Raw genomic sequence first — 16,669 nt, 5'->3', positions numbered from 1 at the left:
GATTGATTTTTGATCGCTGACCTGTTGTTCGGCAAAGATAATCAATTCTTCTCCCCCTAGATTGTGCCTATCTTTGCCTCTTTAAATGATTACCCCCCCTTGGCAGGGTCTAAATCTCTCAGCAGACTTGCAGTTATTTTGGAAACATAGCTCACCGTGGTCATCACATCAATAATGTGTTGGCTTTGCCTTCTAGCTTCAGTTACACTCTTGTGATGGATGACTTATTGATCCGCGGACCTGGACATTCCTTCCGTGTCGGGAGACCAGAAGCATTGTTTGTGCAGAGTGGGTTTGCTTGAGAAGACAGAGATGGAAACAAAAGTCCTGCATGTTTAAGCTGAGGGCACAGTGGACCTCCGACGGGCTTCGGAGCTTTATGAAAGACACTTGTGGTAATGGTCTTATTGTTCTTCACCACAATGTCTACCTGAACAATGTGACTTACACACAAAATCTGGATGTAAAAAGTTCTGGATTTATAAAACAGTAACCTGTTTTGTCAGTGCATTTAGGGTTGTCACTATGGATATCTTGAGAATCAACAAAAATCCATGGGTTCAGTATGAAACAGAAGTTCCCCACAGTAGGCTTCGGTGAGTTTTATTTTCCTTGCTCTCATGTGATGTGATTGAAAGTGCGTCATTAAGTCTGACTTTGTTAATTTCGCTCATGTTATTGCTCCACCGTGCACGCCCGCCGTAAAGTAACAAGCTCTTGCTGTGATGAATGTCACTTTCTACTTAACCTAGTTTAAATGATTTAAATTTGTTCATGCCTCAAATCTTCTTTGACTAAAAACACATTGACTACCAATGTTAAAATATTTTAACGCAGCCCGTGAGAAAAATAGCCACCGTCACATCTAACTATTGCGTTTCACAGCTTATTGCACATTGATTTGCATATTTCCCACTTTTTAAATAGTCTGATTATCATCATGAACACCAACAATCCTCCTCAACATCTTTTGGTTAAATAGCCCTTTAAACTCCCTCTTCAGTGAAACTACACGCGACATAATAATTCCAGGACTCCACTGATAATGGTTCTTGGGATAAAAAGAGAACAACGTGTCGGGTCACTCATTCTTTTCTTGCAAAAGCAGGAAAAGAGGTCATTTTTGCTTGTGCACGTAATCCAGCGCTCCTGTTTACAGTCTGCCTGAGCAACAGGGCCACACTGGAGCAGATCCTTTGAGCACATCCATCAAACCTCACTTATAGTCTGCCTTCATCAGTACTCGTGGTGCAACTGACATGTTTGCCCCCACTGTTTTGTTGTGAATATAAATCACTTCAATTGTGTTTTTGAACTTATTCGAGTCGTCTGTGTGCTATTTTTGTAATTCCACTTGGTGGCGCTGTTTTCATTCTGCTGCATCGGATAATTCAATGGCTGCAACTCAAAGCAAACATAGGGAGAAGCAGAGATACCAGACTGCCCGGGCATGTCTTTTACTGTGCACCCGAACACTCCAAAACCCAACGACCGGATCAACACCTCCCAAGATTTATGGCGGCCTGACTTCATGACTAATAAATCATTCAAGCGGCCTTAAAGTATCACAGAATTGTAACAGGGAAACCAGCTCTTGACTTCTGGAAACATGCGGCTCTATTGTGAATCGACAAGCATCTAACGTGCAAAAAAAAACAAAACCATTTCCCTTCTCACTAATTGGTGTTTGCAGCGATCCAGCTTGTGGAGTCGGTCCCGCCGAGAAGCTGAGTCCTGAGCAGCTGCAGCTCTTGAGAAATGCGTTCACCTGTCAAGGAGGTGGGCGCCAGAAGAGCAGACGGCAGGGGGGAAATCGAACAGAGAAGGGAGAACATGCAATGAGTTTTGAAGAGTTTCACGGCGTCCTACGGTCTGTGATCGGTCCGGATGTAGCTGACGCTTGGGTTCGGAGATTCTTCGATGAGGTAACAAATCGACAGTTGTCTTTCTGATGGTGTCGGAAAGATTAAAAGAAAACAAATCCCTGTGCCACGTTGACCTCCATATCTAGATAGATATCTGCCGCACCGGACGGGTAACTTGGCAGCAGCTTTGCTCCTACCTGCTTCTCGAATACGCCGAGCAAGAGCGTTCCTCGGTCCCCAGAGCCGCTCTCCTGGACTCCCAGACGCAGATCATCCACTGTTCCCATAATAAGGTGGGATTCCCTGCGGTAAAGTAAGAGAAAAAGCTGAATTTTTATAGGACAGTCTTAAGAAGTGTAGACAAATCCCTTGGCGACTGTGGCACGGAAACAGTCCTATTAAAAGAGGAATCCTTGGGGCAGAATTGGACTTAACTTGAGAGAGAGAATAGTTTTAAATGTCTTCAATGATTTGTCGAGGACGTTTGACGATTAAGGGGTGAAATATCCAGGCCGGGAGTACTTAACGCATTGTCTACTTTCTATTTAAATAGGACGTGCCCGAGTGCAGACTGCAGCAAAGGTTAAAAAAGGGGATTATACCATCAAATCTCACAGCGAGACCAAGGCGATGCGGCTAGACTGTGTCATTGGAAAATAGCGTTTAGGGTCGAGCTCAAGAATGGTAGTTTGTTCCAAGGAAGACAAAGCTTTTTATCATGTTTCAGGTTCAGACAGTGAATTTGTTCCCAGCAGACTCCCATGGATATAATTAAATTTGTCTTTTCTGATAGTATTAAACAGAGATCCTTGGGGAACACCAAAGGAGAATTTGTGAAGGAGTCCTTATTGTCTGGATTAATGTGATAAATACCCAAAACCAGCAGAAAAGAAAAACTTCCATCCCTATGAGATGTTCCAGCCTACGTGATGTTGTTGTCAATTCTTGACTGACAATCCTGAAAAAAACTGCTCTTTTATAAATCAATTCAGCCTTTGGAACCCTTTTTTTAGTCATGAAAAAAAGCTTTAGCTAAAACACATGGATAAAAGCAGGTCTTGCAGGAAGTTCAAGTACATCTTTGAATTAAATTCACTGTTTACGAAGATCCATCACGGCTGGTGGACAAGAACCATTTGCCTGAGGAATGATCCTGTTGGACAATGTGCACAAGTAGATTCGGGTGCAAAAACGAGATGTACCCAAGCTGCATCTCAGGGAATTTAGTCTACATGGTAAACTCACGAAAAGTCAGAATTACAAACAAAAACAAGTGCAACGTTCAATATTGCAACAAAAGTCACGGGAAATGGTAACATAACCTCATACCAAAACTGAAAACAACGCTCATAAAATCAGCGGCGCAAATGGGAATGTGACGTTTTGAAAATATAGAATTGTCGTAGAAATAGAAAGCAAGATGAAACACTTGCGCATTGCATTAGAAGTCCCGCAATTTGTAGCTGGAGTTTGCTCCGCTGATTTTGTATACTCTCCGTTTGATTACTAGTTTCTACAAATAGCTTCCTCAATCCCCTAGTAATCAGTTTATTAATCAACACTACTCATTTCCTTGCAGCGGGAGCCAACGGTGCGTGTGGTTGCTGTTTACCATCCTCCTCCACTTCGCTATATAAGCGTGAGTAAGGGCGGGCAGGTCACCGTCTGGAACAACAGCCTACACCTTCTCAAAACAGCACAGGTGAGAGATACTGTGGAAGTATTTAATATTCAAAGTGCACGTTTGCGGTGAATCTTCTCCCTCTGACTAACAGCTCGCTGGCGACCCCTCTGAGGAAGTGGCTCACACCAGGAGCTTCCGCGGCTGGACCACCGACGCCGTCTACATGGAAAATGTTTGCGTGGTTGTCGTATCGACCGACCGCGGGGACCTGCACTTTGTCCACGTCGGCACAGCCGGTGTATCCGAAGAAGTCCAACTTTTTGGTAGAAAAAAAAAAAAAAAAATCAAGTCCCGCGCACATAATAGCATGCGATTGTTTTTTTTTACTGTCAATTCTACTTTTCTTTCCAATCCGAAGGTTTTCGGAGTGTGGTGACTGCGCTGTGTTACAGCCGTGATGTTCAGGTACTCCAGTTCGTCTTTCGATGCTTTCACAGGATGGATCAACACCTAAAGTAACATCATGATTTGGATTTGGTTGGTGTCCTTCAAGTGTCCAGAGCGGCCCCCTCTCCTCCTGATGGGAGATGAAAAAGGAGGAATCCACCTGATGTGGTTTCTGAATCCACTGAAGGGTCTATTTAACCGTCCGGTCAAGAAAACAAACGGTCCTCAGAGGATCTATTTCCCAGTAGGACCGACTCCGTCTCTATAATCACTGATATCTATCGGTTTCCAGATGCTAATAGCAGGTGGCCTCTGATTATACCAGGACATTGGTGAACACCCTGCCAAGGTCTCCTACAGGTACATTCCCAACATCCACGACAAATCCATCAACAGACTGCTGTTTGAGCCGCTCGCCGGCGTCATCATGTCGTCCTCTGAGAGCGACACCACGGCGGTGGTCTCCAGCAGCGTCGCCCGGACACAGGAGCCCTACGTTTGGAAATGTAAACAGGTAAAACTCATGATAACATGATGTATCTGTTGACATTTGATCCCTGGATACCAACGTGGGATGCAAAAATTCACAGATCGCTGATTTTTTTAATAAAATTAAACAATGCCACGCAAGTGCAGCTGCAAGGGCAGGAGGGTGGATTTTATGGCCAGGCTGAGTTCGGACCGACCTGATTGTGTCACGTTGACCCGTCCAGGGTGTCACTGACCTCGCTTGGCTAGCATTCGCAAGACCGGGACCAGTTCGACGCAATATTGTAAACCAATTTGTTTTCAACTGAATTCATATACGTAATGTATATACGTGCGGGAGTTACATTCCAAGACCACCTGCGAAAAGTGAATTTAGAGACGTGAGAATTTGGATGGTTTTTACAGATATATTAACCTTCAATGAACCTGATTTAACCCTTTACGAAGCTCCCTGCGTGTAAGCCTATGCTTTACTGGTGTTTTTTCTTTTTTTTCTTCAGAAACATCATTCTAGGCATTGGCTGCCTCTGCTTTTTTTTCTGGTTGAAAATGGTTTTCTAAACCTCCGCGGCACCGTCCATCAAGTCACAAAAGCGGGCCGACCGAACGGCATCGTCGTCCCAGTCTTGTGATATATTTTGCAGGGCTTTTGTGTCGTTTGTCGTTCGAGCGTGAGAACGGTCTCGTCGATTTCTTCCACTTCTTGTCGCTTCTCTTCCTCTTCCTCGCCGGCAGATTTCATCATCTCGGCGAGGTTTTCGTCTGTCAACGGATCCGAATGCGGTCTCTTTAGGCGTTGATGTCGTCAGGACTCATGTCGGAGAGGCCGCCTCCTCCAAGAATGTGACCAACAAAGGAGATCTCGTATTTTATTTATTTGATGAAATGAAATTCAGTTTAAGTTTCACTACATTTTTTACTATCTTCTTCTTAGGCTAGAATACGGCTATTTCATCACGAAAAAAAATCAAATATGGAAAAAAAACGCTGAAGAACGACAAATTGCGAGAACTGAATTGCAAAAAAAAAAAAAAAAAAAGCTAAGTAGCGAGGGCGCTAAAGCCGAACCGCGAAGTAGCGAGGGTGCACTGATGCTGAAATATGTTCATTCAGTCTTTGCCTCTACAGCTTATCCTGCTCTGGGGTTGGCTGGGGGTGGCACACACGTCTGGGCAATTCAGGGGCTACAATAAACCTCCTGCAGGTTTTTGGACCGTGGGATTAAACCCGAGAACCTGGAGGAACCTCATGCAGACACGGGGTGAACACTCAAGACTCCAATTTAAAAAGACCCCTGTTCGAATCGAACCGGGGACCTTCCTGTCGTGAGGCGGCGGCGCTAACCACCGCTAATATATTTCATTTGATTATATCCGCCCAAACACACGGCTGTGTCGCCGAGTATAAAAATAACTTGTGATTCAAGTCCGGCATGCAGCCCCTGTTACCAATTAGCCCGGCTGGTGATCTGTCCTGTTCCTGCTTGTGGTGTTTTTGAATGAGCACACACAATTTACACTCCAATTAGCTGTCTGGACAGTTTAACAAGGACACTACCCGAGCTCTGAGAGCTTCCTATTGCCAGAATTATTACAGCAGCTGCACAAATTTGATTTGCCTTATTTGAAGTGGCCGTGTTGCATTTTCTTCACGAGAATTTTAATAATAATATCTGCACTCGCTCAAATCAGTCCGTCCTTATTTCTGTGACATCCTCGCCGTGTCGTCTGCTTATTTTTTTAGGGAGCAAAATGTTTTGACTACAATGAGGATCTCCAGCTGCTGGTCACGGGAGGCTGTGACCAAGTGGTCAGGCTGTGGAACCGATTCGTAACCACCCGTCCGTTAGCATCGCTCCGGGGTCACAGCGCCGCCGTACTGGACGTCGCAATTTATCAGCCTGTTGAGCAGATTTTCAGTTACTCCAGAGATTGCGTGAGTCATCGGAGGGAAAAGTTAATTCCCGCCTCGACACCGGGTCCGGAGAATTTAACAGGAAATAATTTTATGTCGATAGCTTTTCTGGATTTTGTTGGCTAAGCGGCGGGTTGATGCTTGTTGCCCCGTCAGGAGCTGAGGACGTGGGACGTTTCCAGCCATCGGTGTCTCAAAGCAGTCACCCTGCAGTTTCCCTGCCGGCAGCCCGGCCGGATCCCGGAGCACGGCAACTTCCCCGTCCTTCTCCTCGGCCCGTCCGGACAGACTCAGCCACATTTAGTGGTGGGGTGTAAAGACTACCTGGCACGGATCCGCCTGGCAACCCGAGACGGGAGGCGTGGGTGGCGTTTGAATGATGAAGCCACGGAGCCCGGGTCGCAGGTTATTAGCGGCCAAGCCCTTTCCTGCGTCCTGCACAACCCCACCCTGAGGCTGGTGGTGACCGGTCACGTCGACTCATCAATCACCCTGTGGGATGTAGATACAGGAAAGAGACGACTGTTAATCTCCAACGCCCACGGGGAAGAGCAGCTGACCTGCATGACAATGGACTCCTCCCACAGGAGACTGATCACCGGGGCTTGCAATGGCACAATTAAGGTTTATCAGCACGTTTGCTTCCTGCAAAAATCCTGTGAAAAGAGGCGCGGGGATGATAACGGTCTCTTGGTGGTCGGCCTCGCAGGTGTGGAACTTACTCAACGGCCTTAACCTACACAAACTGGAGCCCGTGACCGACTCTGACGTCACCGCCGTGACGTGTCTCCCCGGAAACCGGCTGCTGGCTGTGGGATGGAGTCAGAGGATCGCGCAGTACGACATCTCACCTGCTGAGGTAAACATCCTGTCCCGGTAAAAAGTCCCGGCATCATGCAGGAATGGAGAAATGATCGCAATAATGGAAAATCACATGAGATCAGGACGACGCATCCCTTGAAAATGCGCCCCATTAGATCAGATACAGAGACACAATGTATTTTGATGAATATACACTGCTCAAAAAAATAAAGGTAACACTAAAATAACACAAGCTAGATCTGAGATTCTTATGAAATACTTTGTTCTTTGCATAGTTGAATGTGCTGACAACAAAATCACACAAAAATAATCAATGGAAATCAATTGTATGAACCCATGGAGGTCTAGATTTGGAGTCACACTCAAAATGAAAGTGGAAAAACACACGACAGGCTGATCCAAGTCTGATATAATATCCTTAAAACGAGTCTAAATGAATCAGTGTTGCTTCCTAAGTGGACACCTTGATTTCACAGAAACGTAACTGGCTTGGAGTTATGTTTCGAGCAGTATATATCTTATAAAGACGGCAGGAGGCAGGAGCGTTGCTGGTTTGATTCCGACCGGAAGCCTTTCTCCTCTTATCTAACTGGGTTTCCATCAGATTCCCCCAGCAGGCTCCTCACATGCAGGAGGCCCAGATGAATGGTTGAACGTCTCTACATGATGTGTGAAGGGGTGAATGCTTCTATGTGTATAGATAACGGATGAGGCGTGGATGCTTTTGTGCACACAGACATCCATGCCTTACTAGGTGCAGACAAAGTATTGTTTGCACAGGACCAGCAATGTGAGGGCGTCTGGCTGCGCCGATGTGCTGATGTGCACATTTCAACGCCTTAAGCTCTGGTGTTAACTTTTTACATTTCACCCCGTAACTACCCTCTGCACTGCGGTTCCATGAATTCCTCGAAGCCTCCAGAAGCCGCGGCGCTTATTCACACTTTTCCAGCGAGATTCTGAAACCCGTGTTTCATCATTCATAATGCGCCCCTTTGTGATCCCTCCTGTTTCTGCAGAGCCAGGTTGGTTCGAGAACGCTTTTTTTTTTTTTTTTTTCAGTTCCCGGAGAGCTGGCGTATATTTGCTTTGAAAGTAAGTGATATCAGGATGTGACGTAAATCGGTAACACGTTTACACACACGCACCTGGTGGGATCAAAGAGGACATCTGCGCGGTATTCCTGCACGCCGAGCTTATAGACGGTCCGTTTTTTTAAAAAGCGGATGACGGCAATTTAGCCCGAACGAAGCCACATTAACACCCACCGCTCTCGACGCCGCTGAACTAAACGTTCACATAATGCGAAATCACAGCAAACCTGCACATAAATGTTTGTGAAAACATCTGATCCTCGTGATAAATATCATACGCTCATGACAAAGAGTGCAATGTTACCTTCCGTGTCACGTAGGAATGTAAAGCACTCGGTCGGTCTCAGGAGGGTCGGCAGTAATATTTGCATCTGTGTAAATATATAGGACGTGTACGTGAAGGCCGACATGTCCTGGAAGCCCGGCTGCGTCCGCAGGTCCGACATCTCGGCCGTCTGCCAGTGCCCCTCCCTGGGTGTCGTCGCCACGGCGAGCCATGGCGGGGACGTCGTGGTGTGGAGGCTGGAGACGCAGGGGCCGGTGCTTCATCTCCGGGGAGAGACACAAACCGGGTAACGGGAACGGGGACAAAATCTGACTTGAGCTGGAAACGTTGCAAATTTTTGCACTTTTTGAGAGTTCAATAGTTAAGACCCAACCTAAACCCACTTTCTGTTACTTTTATTCCTTATTCATGCTTAGGTCTTGCTAGTAACGCCATCCTACATGGCATGGATGTAAAAAAGAAAAAGCCAACTGTTTACAGAGGCACAAGCTGCCACGTGGCATTCCCTGTTTTAAGGATCACCATGCGGGCCAAGTTTACAGTTTGCAGTTGTCTTGTGTGTTTTTTATTGTTTTGCCTGATCCGTTTGCGCGCGTCCAGAACCCCGCCGCCCGTGGACGCCCTCTTGTTCCTGCAACATCGGGCCGGCGACAGGAAGCGGAGGAGCCGAGGTGTGCTGGTGTCGTCTCAGGCCGGCCGCGTCCACTTCTGGAGCATCGGCGGGCAGAAACAGAGTTACGGTGAGCGAGGGGACGGGACGATGAATGTTGTGATTCTTGTTGCTCGGCAACCGCTTGATAAGCAGCTGTCAGTCTGCCCCCCCCGCCTCCCGCCTCTGACTTGATAATGGATTTACAAACAGCCGAAGGAGTGACAGCGAGGCTGAGCCGTCGGCCTGGCCTGCAGCCGATACCGTTCCTGGAAGCCCACAACTATGTCTCTTTCCAGCTCCCATCTGTGTTTAGTGGTGTGGAATCCATGCACTGCGACCGCTGCATGTGTGTATTTGTGTGCATGCCTACGTGTGTGTGTGTGTGTGTATACGTGACATAGTGTGTATTTGTGGTTCCTGTATATAGGTCTGCATGTAGCTGTGCCTTTTTTTGTCTGGCAAGGAGATTCCGGAGGAAAGGAATTTGAGGCTGTGACATAACAGGGAGACATGTGACTTTACGAAAACAACAAAAAAAAACATCATAGGTAGCAATTTTCCTGAAACAAACCTTCGTCATGAGCCAAACCAATCTTCTCGAGACTGGCACAAACTAGATTTCTGCTGCGCCGAGTTGAGTGAACTCATGCTCTCTATGGACCCTCTCAGCAAAAACAAACCAGAGTCTAGATTTCCGAAAATACGCCCCGCGTGTATTTCATTTTGTTTCTCCTGAATTGCATCCCAGGCCATTTCTACGCGGCCCAGTTGCCGGGGGAACGGGTGCTGTGCCTGAGCTCGGATCGTCCCGAAAACACCACCTTGGTCTCGGGAGACACGGCAGGCTGGCTTCACGTGTGGGACATCTCTGCTTATGGATTGGACGTAAAGGAAGAGGTGAGAAGGTGCTTGCGCGTGTGTGGAACGGTAGGATGTACGCATAGATCCACCTGAGGTCTTCTCCTCCCGTGCAGCCGGTTTGCGATCGCGAACGTCCTCCGCTGCTGCGGAGTTGGAGGGCTCACCAGAGCCGACTGTTGAGGGTGGAGGTTCTCGAGGCGGCCGAGAGACAGTTCATCCTCGCGGCTTCGGCGCGCGGCCCCGCTGCACTGTGGACCAAGGGGGGCGATCACGTGGGCTCTTTTGGGCAGAACCTGGCGTGGGACGTCGCCGACCCCTCGACATACCAAAGGTGAGCTTCATTAACTCTTATATTAACTCCCAGATCAGCTGGCGAGCGGTCCAGGATGACCTGGACCTGGTCCTTTCCCCCGGTGACGGCTCCAGCACCCCCTCCCCCCCTGTGACCCCGAGTGCAGGATAACGAATGAATAAAAGACGTCAGAGAGGTTGCTTAGTAGCGCAATACATGGAATAACAAAGGTGGTAAGGGGAGAGATGAAAATCTAACCAAAAAAATAACTTCATTTATGTGAGTAATTTTCCCCCCATTCTAAGGGCCAACTGTCCTCGTCCCTCGGCTTCTTACTAATTCTTCCATAGACGGAGAATAGTAACCGTGAAGGCCGTGAATTTAAGAAAAAAAATGACTTCAGATGTGTTAATATGAAACATACTGAATTATAGAGTCCGTGAAACATGGTAGTGTGTTAGGAGATGATATCATGCAGCCGTGCAAGGACACAGCAGAGCGACCCCTCAGTGACAAAAAAACGCCGGGATCCCATTCATAACAGTAAGTAACAATTCTGTCCCCCCCCCCCAAAAAAAAGAACTGCATTATATGTGACAAATCTAATTTAGTGTGTCGCATCGGTTTAGTGCATCCACTGGAGGAAAACCTTTTCATTCTGCAGGAGTCACTGAGGAGAGGCGGTTCGGATGAAGGTCAGAAACTCTTTTTGGCCCGGGTTTTTTTTTTCACTCTATCTGTGCTGGAGTCAAGGGTTGGGCTGATATGGAGCACGAGGTGGAGAACGCTCCGGAGGGAGACGCGAGGTTCGGAGGCCAGAAGTTCCCCGGTTCGATTCCGACGGGGGAGAACTTTCTGTATGGAGTCCCCGTGTTCTCTCAGGGTCCAAAAACCTGCATCTTGGCAAGCAGGAGGATCATTGGAGGCCCAGATATACCAATTACATAGCAAATGGTTTTACGTCAAGATTCAAGATTCAAAGTGTTTATTGTCACATGAACAGTGCAGAAACGTGTTTCCCTGCACAGTGAAATTCTTTGCTGTCTGCAGCGCATTTGTACATATTCTGATAAGACAAGTGTAAACATTACTATAAATATGATTCCAGATATGAATATGAACAGTGGCGGTGCAATAAGACTGCACTTTGTGCAACTCACAAAGTGCAGGTGCGAAGATGAGTGCAATTTAAGTGACTTTTACATGTGCAAGAAAAATGAATGTTTAAGATTCTGATGGCAGTCGGGTAGAACGAGTTCTTTAATCTACATTAAATCTACACTTCACATGTTTCATATGAGTGCAAGATAGAAGTTATAGATAATAAATGAATGAATATGTGAGGGTTAGAAAAAAGACGTCTCTCCCAATAAAGCCAATAATTTAATTCCACGCCCTCGTCACCTCTTCAAACAAATCCACCAGATGCTTATTCGAGGATTTTCAATGACACGCAGGGATCAGTTGTGTTTTGCAAAACGTTAGCCGTAGCGGCGTTGCGTCGAAGCCGGTCTTACCTCTTAGATTCAGAATTCCATAAACTCGACCATAAACCCCCCCCCTCCGGTTCGTTTAGGTTCAGCCGGGGAGGCAGAGTCTTAACTTTTCCAGTCAAGAATCTCACCATCAGCTCAGCAAGGTTGGCACGGCATTTAGTCCAAACACATGATCTTACATAATTTATCCTAATGACTTTCGAGGTCTCCTGGCTCGTCTTCTAAACCCCGCGGCATATCGGGAGCTGCGGTCCAAACGTCTCGGCGGATGGATTTCCATGAAATTTCACATCTACCCTTAAGGACCTAAGGCAGCCTCGCAGAGCGCCGGGTGGAAATGCCCCCGCACGCCAAACCTGACATTCCCCTCGGCCAACAACATCTGACTAACACGTGCACAAAACATCGACACGCTTGAGTTTTATTTATTCGAGCGACGACGGAGTGAAATCAGTTTTACGGTAAATAAGAATACATGCAAAATATTGTCGTATATAAATTCACCTTGTACTTGGATTATGGATTTCATACTTGAATATCAGCTGCAAACATGACAGGTTATCCAAATTTGCTCTTTGGCCGTTAGCTTAGCGAAATCCCCACATAATGATGAAATTATAATGTCAGTTCTAATTTGACCGTAAAAGTGTCCCAGAGAACACGGAGTGCTCAGACACGGGCCAACTTCCCCCCACGGGGACGGAGTGTGTTTACAGTCCTGGTTTCAATCAAAGGTGGCGGCAAATTCTCCCGTACATATCAAACAGAGTGTCGCCCGGTGGAGATGTGTGTGTGTGTGTCTCCTCCCCGGACTGGAACAACACAGTAAACGGCGACTCGGAAAACCAAAAGTTCTCCCCACATCTTTGACGTGTGTTTTGACGTGACGCAAACACACACAGGACACCCGCCGCGCTCCGGAAAACCCGACAGCCCGATTAAATCACGTCTCTAAATCAAGATTTCGAGGGTTCTTCGCACCTGCGCGGCCTGGATCTCCACTCCAGAACATCTGGCCGATGCGTTGCCCCAGGGACGCGGGACACATGTTCCCGGGTGCATAAAAGTGTGTGTGTGTGTGTGTGTGTGTGTGTGGGTATCTGCGTGTATCTGCAAGACATTTCTTCCAATTTCCCTTCACTGCCTGCCAGGCGATGGGGTTATTCACAACTTGCCAAAATAAGCGATTAGCTGTGCTTTTCCTGCGACCACACCCTTGTGTACACCAGCGTGCACGTAAACACCCCTCCCATACGTGGACGTGTGTTGTCACCGGTTTTAGCGTTGTCTACCAGCGTGCCAGATAGTGACCTTGACCAACCTCGGCGAGCCGTGGAAACCCTTTCCGGACACACAAACAAACCCTTTAGTCTCGCCCGTTCTTCTTCCTCAGTGCGTGAGCGCACATTAAAATAGCGTTCGTCCGTGGATTCGTGTTTTTCAGCGTCGATGCGAGCGCCGTCGGCCAGACAACAAGCTTTGTGTCGTCGGAGGAGGCGTGCGCTGACGACGTCCAACGCGGCACTCACCGATGAGGCCTGAGATTTGGGTTCAGCCGGTGAGTATCACGCCGACTTCCTGGCTCTCACTTCCTCCTTCTGGCGTGGATGATTAATACCTGTTTTGTTTTGTTTTCCCCCGATGCCAAGAGCTCTGTTCTTCCCTTCTGCACCTAATAATTCTTCGGTCCGTGTTAAACCCCCATGACCAAATCAGATTATCCTTCTTTTCTTTCCATCGTCTAAACGGCAAGAATTCCCCGTATCCTTTATCCTGACCCGCCAGTAATCTATAAAGAACTAGAGTAGAACCTCGGCTTACCAATCACGAATTTCGAGTTTTTGCTCGAATTTTGAATGCTCGCATGGATAAACTCACCGCTTTTCCACATTGTTGCGTTGTAGCGCAGCATACACTCCTACTTCACAACTATTACTACTGAAGCATATCTACTTCTAATTCTACTCTGAGCTTTTTACATCATTTATCATTGTGCTGTCCTGTTACAATGCTTTTTTTGTGCTTTTTTTCAGTAAGTTAGCCCTCATTACGGCTCCCAAAACAGTTAAAAGCGCCGGTCGATCGGAAGAGGGAGATAATAGCTAAATGTGAAAGCGGTGTCGGTGTTACGGATCTCTCCAGGTGGCTTCAACGTGGTTCAGTCAACCATCTGCACAATCCTGAAGAAAAAATGTGAGCTAAAGACGGCTGATGAATGAAAGAAAGCTTGCGGGAGATAGCGTTAGCGCTAGCGAGGGTCTCATATGTGAGAAGGCTTTGCTCTTACTGATAGAGTGAAGGAAAAAAGTGTCTGCAAGAAGAGAAAGAAAAGACCTGACATCAGAAAATCAGTCATAATTAAGATTACCTCTGATTCCTTTGTGTATTTTTGCCACCTATGAAAAGAGTTTCAAGAGAACGCGGTTGTTTTTTTGGGCTGGTGAACAGGATCAATGGGATTTACACTGATTTCAAATCTGATTTCGGCTTGTGAACCAAGTCAAAGAACAAATTAAATTTGCTGTATATAATTGGCTGATATGGATGTGCAATGAGGAGACGAGGATAAAGGCTAACTATTTCCATCCGTCCATTATCTATGCCACTGCAGGCAGGGTTAGGGGTCTCCGATCGACCTGCGGACTGCGGTACAAATCCGGAAATTGTGGACGAAAACCCACTCAGTCACAGGGAGAACGTGGAGACTCCACTTGGAGGACGTCCTGTGCCTCCCTCTGCCCTTCTAAGAACCCATAGGCCGTTTCTAGAAAGAACGTTAGGTGCAATCGTGCAAAATACGAAGCACCACCGGTCAAATCTTCTTTTATTAATTTCCCAGTAAACTCACTGCAGAGCCAAAAAGTATTATCTCCTGTGACCTATATAAGCAAAAACGGCTGTCACACTCCAATAAGCCCTGAAAGTGGACTCGTATGTGAGAGGGTGTTTCTTCACTGTGTGAAAAACACTCCTGAACGGTTCCGCAAGCCAAACACACACACACACACTTCTCCCTGCCGCTTTAAAAAGGGACAGCCCAAAAGTCTTGAACGCTCATTTCCATGACAATATCTGGGGTTCACTGCAAAGGCCAATATGGTGGAATGATGCATGTTTCCCAGCATGATCACCAGTGACAGTAACATTAACCTGGATACAACAGTGAGACGTGCAGAAATTGTGAATCGTAATAGTCCGATGGAGACAGCGTGCATATATGTGATGCGCTATAACAAGGAGTTTCATTTTCAACAGGCGGCCTGCACCGTCATGCAAAAATACCCAAGTAATCTGCAAACGTGCAATTAAAAGTTGCTCTGTTAGGACAGGCAACGATGAAAAATGGGGAATGTTTGTGTTCCCCTTGCGTGCAGGTGCGAACGCCTCCCGGGTTGTTCGGCATTAATTTCGGGGCTTCGGGACACAAAGCGCAGCGCCGATGTCGGGCTCGGGGCTGAACAGACTGGAAAATAAATATGCAATGTTATGGTCTGGAAGGAAATAAATTATGCATCCTTATAAATAAATCAAAATTTCAATTAAAAAAAAAAAAAAAAAGTCACGAAAAATTCAGCGACTATGTTTCCAAATAGCATTCGATCAAGTTTATTTCATCAGCTCTCTGCCGATAACAGTGGTTCCGCTGCCGGTCTCAAATATCTCTGGAAAGTTCATTTGCATTTTCAGTGTATTGTTATTGGAATCCTATAGCGGGAGGGGGGGGGTTAATCGCTATTCGCGGCGGTTCGAGCCTCATACCGGCGTCGTAAAAAATACCGTTCGGCCGAGCATCCAGGAAAGGGCCGATCAATCCAGGCGAAAAGTGCCAGCGCAGTTTCGCCCTCTGCGGCTGCAGCGCTCCGCAGTCGGGCTGAAGCCGTCCAGAAAAAAAACGTGATTGATGGGAAAGGATAATGAGAGAGGGATAAAAAAAGAGGGAGTTCAATTTTAGATGCTTTCTATGTGAAAGGGTTTTTTATTCCTCCTTTGCATGCATGTCTTTCCTACTTCCTTTATTGTTTTGCTCAAACCGCTCTAAATCTTCCTCTTGATCTTTCCCCAGCCGGTAGTCTCTCTCTCCTTTTCTTTTTTCGCTTTCTCTCGACTGTGACCCCCTTTTCCCTTTATGATTTGCGCTCGCCGCTTCGGCGCGTTCGCGGCCTCGTCTGCCAATTCTCCCGGACCGACTGCTGAGGGGGTCACGGAGGAATTTAAAAACTCTTCCATTCCAAATCTCCTGATTTATCTCCCTGCTTCAGATGTGTCTTGGAGGAAAAAAAAAAAAAAAAAGACGGCGCCGCCTCGATGATGACGATGGCAACGGGGTTGTTTTGTTGTGTCTGCCGCGGCGTTTATTTATGAAGTTAAAAGTCTCAACTCCTGTTTTCCCTTCTAGGAAAGGCTTTTCTATCCTCCGCTCCGGCTGCGTGGAGCTCACAGCTCCCGCACCAGCGAGTGACTTCATCAACGTCGGGACGTAACGGGCATCTTCTGACCTACTGAACCCTGGCGACCCGCAGCCCTCCATGCAAAACAGTACTCACAAGTTTTCATTCATTCATTTTTTCATTCATTATCTGTACAGCATTTATAGAGACATAATTCATCTGAGGAGGATCTCGGTCGTCCGGGTCGCCGTGAATTCTTAAAAATGGATTTGAATTTCTTCTTTATTCGAAGATGTTTCGCCTCTCCTCAAGGGAGAGGCTTCTTCGGTCCGCAAACGAGAGGTGAAATGTCTTCAAGTGAAGAACTTTAATACCTGTCGCCGTGACAAGAAGATTGACAAGCAGGGGTGTCAAATTTATTTTCACCGAGGGCCACATC

General features: G+C 46.9%; 1 protein-coding gene across 1 annotated transcript; it reads left to right on the top strand.

Moving 5' to 3' along the window:
• Positions 1–172: 172 nt before the first annotated feature.
• Positions 173–10,389, top strand: LOC147214883 (cilia- and flagella-associated protein 337). The gene is made up of 14 exons (XM_086140800.1): positions 173–395; positions 507–596; positions 1,694–1,925; positions 2,012–2,158; positions 3,445–3,567; positions 3,641–4,180; positions 4,262–4,450; positions 6,169–6,360; positions 6,496–6,963; positions 7,049–7,198; positions 8,643–8,827; positions 9,142–9,281; positions 9,942–10,090; positions 10,168–10,389. Exons 6-14 carry the CDS (start codon positions 4,013–4,015, stop codon positions 10,387–10,389), a joined length of 1,863 nt encoding a protein of 620 aa, XP_085996926.1. The 5' UTR covers positions 173–395; positions 507–596; positions 1,694–1,925; positions 2,012–2,158; positions 3,445–3,567; positions 3,641–4,012.
• Positions 10,390–16,669: the final 6,280 nt, after the last annotated feature.

Source organism: Fistularia commersonii, chromosome 33, assembly GCF_037954325.1.
Source record: "Fistularia commersonii isolate RoL2024-O1a breed Wild chromosome 33, RoL_Fcom_v1.0, whole genome shotgun sequence".
Classification (NCBI taxonomy): Eukaryota; Metazoa; Chordata; class Actinopteri; order Syngnathiformes; family Fistulariidae; genus Fistularia; species Fistularia commersonii.
The sequence above is the reverse complement of the archived record's forward strand: the minus strand, read 5'-3'. Positions and strand labels throughout refer to the sequence as shown.